General features: G+C 39.7%; 1 protein-coding gene across 4 annotated transcripts in view; it reads right to left on the reverse strand.

Moving 5' to 3' along the window:
• Positions 1 to 7,671, reverse strand: part of Chn1 (chimerin 1) — a 193,083-nt gene that overhangs the window by 48,968 nt on the left and 136,444 nt on the right. For 3 of the 4 annotated variants that reach the window (XM_008855298.2, XM_029557250.1, XM_029557251.1), the window contains one exon: positions 5,036 to 5,113. The exons of the other annotated variant lie outside the window; for it this stretch is intronic. In XM_008855298.2, coding sequence (XP_008853520.1) covers positions 5,036 to 5,113 — 78 coding nt within the window. The remainder of the gene's footprint in view (positions 1 to 5,035; positions 5,114 to 7,671) is intronic. 4 annotated transcript variants of the gene reach the window in all.

The following is a 7,671-nucleotide window of genomic DNA, read 5'->3' on the forward strand; positions in this document are numbered from 1 at the left end:
GCACTCTACGTCTTAGGGATTGAACTCCAGGTCTTACACATGCTAGGCAAGTGCTCTACCACTGAGCTATGCCCACCCAGCTCTATAATTGCTATTTTTTTATTAATACATATTTTTTATTTTTTAGAAGCATTTCATTACAGCTTTAACATGCTCATAAACAATTTCCAGAGCAAAGATACACCTCTTTCAAGAGTGGCTATAAAATTTTTAGGTTCACAGTTGAATTAATACAGTTATACAATATTGAACTCAGTATAAACCCTGTAAGATATAAAATTGAGTGAGTTTTTAACCTTTAAAAAAGATCCCCATTTCATTTTAAAATATACTGTTTCTTTCTCATTGTTTCTGCTAATAACACTTAGATGTTGGAGCACGCGTCTCTAATCTGTATGTATCTGAGTATTACTAGTCATGGTCAGTTGCACTCGGATCCTTGGCATCTGTGTATGGATATAAAGTCATCGGTATAATTGCTAATTTTTATAAAGTATTTAACTTGCCTATGCATCCAGGTTTCTGCTGTTATTAAAATATTACGTCTAATCTTAATTTTTATGTTATAGAACTTTTTGAATTAAGCAACCAGCTAGACAAAGCATTTTATAGTTCAATTTGGAGAAACTAAAAGAAACAAAGAGAATTTCATTGTATTCTGTGGCATATGAAAAATTCAAGTGTTCTGATGTTAACTCTCACTCTATCTGGGAGCTGGGTGAGAGCCTTCCTCAGTCCCCAGCATCAACCAAAGTTCTCCATCTCTTTGTGACCTCTGCTGCTGGGAAGAAATATAGGATTCAGACACTCTTCCATATCAAGAAATTTCTTGCCAGGTATGGTTGTGCACACCTTTAATACCAGCACTCAGAAGGCAGAAGCAGGAAGATCTCTGTGGGATCAAGGTCAGTTCCATCTACATGGTGAGTTCCAGGCTAACCTGGGCTACATGGTGAGATCCTATCTTAAAAACAAAAACAAAACAAAGAAAAGGGGGCCAGAGAGATGGCTCAGCGGTTAAGACCACTGGCTGTTCTTTCAGAGGACCCCGGTTCAGTTCCCATCACCATATGACAGTTAACAACTGTCTATAACTGCAGTTCCAGGGGACTCTGATGCCCTTGTTTGGCCTTCACAGGCATTGCACACCATGGGTGCACTTACATACATGCAGGCAAAACACTCATACACATAAAAATAAATAAAACAGGGGCTAGAGAGATGGCTCAGAGGCTAAGAGTGCTAACTGCTCTTACAGAGGACTTGGGTTCAATTCCCAGCACCCACATGGCAGCTAACAGTTGTCTCTCCAGTTCCAGGGGAATCCAACACCTTCTTCTGACCTCCTGTGGGCATTGCATGACACCAGTGTACTTAAACACATGCAGGCAATACGCTCATACAAATAAAATAAAAATAATTAAATAAATAAATAAAATAAACAAAAAAGAAATTCTTAGTATAAATTCAGAAAAAAATTCAACCAGGGATAATTTGTAATAAAAGTATTGGTACCATATACCTACATGTATCAGGAACTCGGTTTTTCTGATGTAGAAAGAGCGCTTTAGAGAGATTAAGAATCTGCTCAAGCTGGTGCATGTAACAAGCAAACTCCTGAGGGCAAAGGTTGGGTCTTAAAGTCATTCTTTCTAGAGCCTCAGAATGTATACATGCAATCACTGTGAAGGGTGGGACAGGTGGGTGCTTGTGCTTTGCTTTGGATATCAGATGGCTTTAAAATTTTTTCTCTATAGATGATATTAGGATAGAGTAATTTTGTTGCTTCATTTATTTATATATTTATTATTTATTTGTTTGTTTCAGTATGTGTGTGTATTTGTGGGTGTGCAGGTACCATGGCGCATACATGGGGGACAGAGGACAACTTGTGGGAGTTGGTTCTTTCCTTCCACCACATGGGTTCCAGCAAACTCAGGCTGTCAGACTTGGAGGCAAGTGGCTTAACCCTGCTGGTCCATCTCACCAGCCCAAGACAGTGTAATCCTTAGGACAGCTTAATCAGTTAAAACTAATATGTATAATTTTTATATCAATTAAACAGTATTCACATATGTAGAAATATTACGTGGTACTTAATATATATGTATCATTTTTAATGTATAAAGATAATGTAAAAACAAATGAAAAATTATGGGGTTCTATCTGATGCTATCATATGTGTACATATATCTAATATTCAAATCAGGACAAACATGTCTCCACCAACATTTATCATTTCTTGTGGTACAAACATCCAGAATCCTGTTTAGATTTTTAAAAACTTCACTCTAATTTACATTGACAGCTTATAGCAGTTTTTAAAGGATGTGGTATACTTATCTCTAAAATGAAAACCTCCCTAAGTTATAAGTAGTCTGCCTGTGATATAAGTAACAACAGAGGTGGGAGAGGGAGGGAAGGAAAGAGTGCAAAAGAGAAGTGGGGGGGGGTTACATAACAGTAGAATGGGAGTCGTCCTTTTTAATTTTTTTCTCCTAAAAATCTCCTATCACTGAGGTCTAGCTGCTCCATTTGGCTTCCACCTCGGTGAGTGCTTTCAGCAAAAGTATACCGTGCTGTTGGATTCACCCCCAAAATAAAATCTGACAGCTGTGCACACCACAGAGCAGCATTATGTAACAGTCAGTTCAAGACACAAATGAGAAAAGCACATTGAAAGGAGGCTTTAGCGAGAGGCTTGAGGTTAGACAGGACACACTCTCCCAACAGAAAGGATGCTGACAGGTCACGAGTGGCAGTCATCATGGAAACGCTCCAGTTTTCCCACAGCAGACCTCTGACTGCATATGTGTACAGCAAGAAGATCCTTCTAAGTGAGCATCTGTGTGGGAGAGAACTCCTGCTAGCCATCGGAATTCTTTGGGGGATATTCTTGAAAGGCAAATATGACCCTCTTCCTTTTCTCTCCTTTTAAAATAATGCTACACCACAGACACATTTCTAAAATAAGAGTTATTTTTTATGGGAATAGTGGAATTCTAAGACTTCCAACCTTATTAACAACTTTAAGAACTATGGCGTGCACCTCACTGTCTCACAGGAGGCCCTTCTTGAGCACAGGGTGTCAGAGTGAGCCCTAGCTGGGCTCCATCTTCTAGCTCCAGAGAAGCAAGAGGTCTTCTACCTTTCATGTGCTTAAAACAAAGCAAAACAAAACAAAAAACTAAACCAAATACTCAGAAACAAGTATGTTGGGGCTGGAGAACAGCTCACTGGTACAGTGCTTGCATAGCATGTACAAGGCTCTGGGTTCAATCCCTAGTTCTAGACAAAAAGTATCTTTACAGCAATCTGGGTAGCAAGAGTCAAAATTGATCCCTTAGTCAGTACTTCTGGCTGCATAGAATTTACTTATTATGGGTATGTGAAAATTTTAAATTGATAAGTAACTGGAAGATGCAATCTCAGGGAGTGGGGAGAACATGTCTTTATGCAAATTCTTCAATAGACCTGTTTACTTTCAACCAACATTGTTAAAAAGTGTTTACCATGAATTTGATTGATTTGGCACTAAAATAGCACTCTTATAGGCCTGTTTTGCTGAATAAACTGGAAAATACCTCTTTGAAGATTCTTTAAAAAAAATCTCAGCTATTTTTAAAATGTGCATTATGAGTCTTGCTTAGGAACCAAATTAGCCATTTTGGAGGGGGCATTTTCTTGGTTAAAAAAACCTGGTTACATATCATCTAAGAAGAAACAGGCCTAATGGCCTGTAGGCTTTTAAATTTTTTTAAATAAATGGACAACGTAGCTGAGGATGGATTTACACGTGATTTCTATTTTCTGTCAAATTTTGATGTGTTGAACTGCCTCAATTTTGTTTTAGAGCCTGGTTGAAAGGTGAAGTTCTCATCCTCAACCCCAAACTGATATAAAGACTATAATCTATTCCTCACTACAAAGAATGCAGGGTGCCTCGAGGGTATGGTCACTTAGCATTTGAGTAAAATAAATGCTGGTGTTAAAAATCAGGATGATTTGCAAATCTGAAATGAAGTCAGCTCCTGGAGAGTCTGGTGCATTCTATATGCTGAATAAATGTTAATCAATTGAATAAATTAATAAATCAAAGACCAGGATTTACAGCTATAATGCCTTCTGTAACCAAATAGTCCCTTTCTAACATCAGCATTAATGACATTCTGTCTAAACTGAAGATTCTCATGTCTTAGCAACTTTGAACTGTAGGAAGTTACTACAGAAATGCTGGCTCATCCACCCATGGAATTAACGGGGTCTTCTGATGCCTGACTTCATATTGCACACTCCCTGAACTAGGATGTAAACAGGACAACTTCAAGGCCTTATACCATGCTGTTAAGTACAGGCAGGATCCATATACAGCTTGCACAAACACATATATCATCTTGATGAAAGAGGATTCGGGTACAGTAGACAAGACATGTCAAAACAATAATTAAAAACACATACAAGGTAAAAGCAAACACTGAAAAAGTGAAGAGAAGCTGCCGGAGTCACAGCCTCTATAGTCCCAGAGCAGCCATCCTCCTTTTATTGTGGTCAATTCATTAACAGAGGAGAAAAGATAGAAACTATGGGAAATGCACACCATCTGCTCAATCCAGATGCAACTGCACATGCCTGCTATAGCAAAGGCTTTTACCAGAACCAAAGAGATAAGACCTAATCCTCTCCTGCAATCGCCAGCAAAGGTATTCAGACATACTACATCATCATAAATAAACAATTCCAAAATCATGATTAGGAGATCTTTATAATATCAGTGAAGACTTACCAGTGTGTACACATGATTAAACAGAATATTAAGCACAGCGTTAGAGAAAACGGGGCTGGATTTTTATCAGCTCTATTCAGCCATTCCTTAAATAAAATCAGGCTAAAAACAGGTCCATTCCTTAAAGAGCAAGAACATTTTAGTCAAATTACCCTAGTTTTAAAAACAGGCATCAAAGGCATTCCTTTAGTATTGTGTATTTCAAATACTGGGCATTTCTTATAAGAAAAGGCTAGAAGCAAATATTCTTACCTTGAAATTGTGAACCTTTTCATATTTTGGAATTTGTTCATTTTCTTTCAGAGTTGCTCTTCTAACAAGTGATGTCAACTGCGAATAAGCAAAGAGTTTCAGAGGTTGCCAGATTGTCACAGACGACTTTTGTGAACCCAGTTTCATTCCCAAGGCTGCTATCAATAAATCTTGCTGACGGCCCTCTTGTTTTGATTTGTGAACTGCAGCTCTATTAGTTTTCCTCCCCGACCAAGACTCTTTGGATGGCATTTTGGAATTCAGAGCAAAGAAAGGAACCCTGTATCAGCCTGTGTTTGTCGTGAACTCTGTTCAGCTAACACACGAGCATGCTGCAGACAGCTCAGAACCTTAACCTAGAGAGCCGTGGCCACGCCACAGCACCGGGAGGTGGGGAGGGCGATGAAGCACTTCTTCAAGGAGAGGCTGACTACAGGCAAATTTTCCTTCTTCCCTTTTTTAACAGGCTCTATATTTAATCTTCTGAAAACTTGAAGAGTCTGGAGAGAAAAATCAGTTGGTGCTAACATACAAAACATTCAGCATCTCTCTTTGGGAGTCCTTTTAAAAAGCCATGCAATTTTGACAAACGGTACATTGCTGAAAGCTTTCTTCTCTGCTCAATATATCAATGTCCATTCTGAATGAGAGATGCCTACATACTGCCTGCAGTCAGCCGCTAGCAACAGAAGCCCTGTGAACTCACTTGCAGGGGGAGGGGGACTTTCAGGAAGAAGCAGGATTAGACTGGCCACAGTAAGAGAGGAGACAACCAATGAAAACCAAGTAACAGTATTTAAGTACTGTGCTCCTCAACTCACTGTGTTTCCTATTCCTTTCATGCAAGACTTTTCTTGCTGGCTCAAGGAAAGAAAAAAAAAAATCAGTAGTAAGATAATGAGCAATGAATGAGTCACGAATCAAAGGTAGAGGAGAATGGGCACACAGCATTAGGCTTTTATTTAAAGACAAAACAAAATGAAACTGCCCACTGCCAGGTAAACCATGAAGGGTCCATCCTGTCCTTTGTGCACTATGCTGGGCCTGAGCAGCTCCACTGAGGTGAACCCCAGCCTTCTTTGTGCACTGTGGATGGAGGCTGGTTAGCGAAAATTTAGTTTTATTAAAGGTGAACAAAAACATGTATTTTGATGAGAAAGAAAAGTAATTTAACTAGATACTGCATTATTTTCATACAGAGCAGAAAGCAGGTGCCCGACACTGCTAACATCCTCAAGTAGTCAGTTTGCTATATACTATGTGTGGTTTGGCTGAAGATCTACACTTAATAGACAACACCAAATGTTAATTTTCTAGTCTCAATTCTTTTTTGCAGAGTTTGAGGCCAAAGGAAGGAGCTGGGAGTAATCCCTCAGCTGCATAGGCCCTACCTGCAGTGTGACTGCTTGCCAGGCCTGGCATGTTTGTTTGCTGCTGCAGAAAGGCTGGGGGGGGGGGGAATGGGATTGAGAGAGAAACTCAAACCTACCTCTATTTAAAAGCAGTAACTACAGTCTCCCTAAGGGGCTGTAAGAAGGTTAATTTTCCCATTTTGGCTTTCTAGCCATCTCCATCTGCTTCCTCGTGCTATATAATTAATTTTAATCTTATGATTCAATTCTACACTATATTTAAAAATCTAAAACTCTGTACTTAAATGAATTTGGGTAGCTTAGTGGTAGAAGCATGTGCTTGGCATGTGCAAGGACTTGGGTTTGAGCTCTAGGACCAAAACCAAACCAAATCATAAATTCAACCAACATCACTATAAACAAGTTATCTCAGATTCATAATCTCTAGGAGGTATGAATCCAATAATATTCTAATTTAATTAGGACATGAGTGGCTCTTCAAGTATGTTAGACACTGGGAATGAGTGACTGTGTGTGTGCATGGGTGCGTGTGTGCATGTTATGCATTCATTCATGCATGTACCTGTCCAGGCCAAAGATCAATGTTGGTTGTCTTCCTCCGTTACTCTCCAGCTTATTTTCTGAGACAGGGTCTCACTGTACTTGGCATCAATTTAGCTAGGCAGGCTGGCCAATAAGCTCCAGGAATCTGCCAGTCTCCAAGCCCCTTCAGTGCTGGGGTTACAGACACATTCCACCTCACACCCAGCTTTTACGTGGGTACTGGGGGATCCAAACTCAGGTCCTCCTGCTTGCATAGAAAGCACTTTACCCAGAAAGCCATCTCACCAGCCCCATGAGTGACTTTCTAAACATGCCTAATCTATTTTTACTTTGAGTCTATAGTTCCTTTTATTCATCATCATCATCATCATCATCATCGTACTGAAGTTTGAATTCAGGACCTAAGGCATCCTAGTCAAGTACTTTACCAACACACTACATTCCTAGTTCCTTTGTATTCATTTATAAACATTTCTAAGGTAAGCATGATGGCTGCAGCCTTTGTGGCTCAGGCCTTTAAACCTACACTAAGGAGGCAGAGGCAGAGGCAGGCAGATCTCAGATGGACGTCAGCCTGGTCCACATTGTGAGTTCCGGGCTAGGTGGGGCTACAGGTAAACCCTATCTCAAAAATCAAAAAAAAAAAAAAAAAAAAAAAAAAAAAAAAAAAAAAAGGGGGGGGGGGGGGGGGGGGATATGCCAGAGGGTTAAAGAGCACTG

This window comes from Nannospalax galili, unplaced genomic scaffold (assembly GCF_000622305.1).
Source record: "Nannospalax galili isolate Female #2095 unplaced genomic scaffold, S.galili_v1.0 scaffold346, whole genome shotgun sequence".
NCBI lineage: Eukaryota > Metazoa > Chordata > Mammalia > Rodentia > Spalacidae > Nannospalax > Nannospalax galili.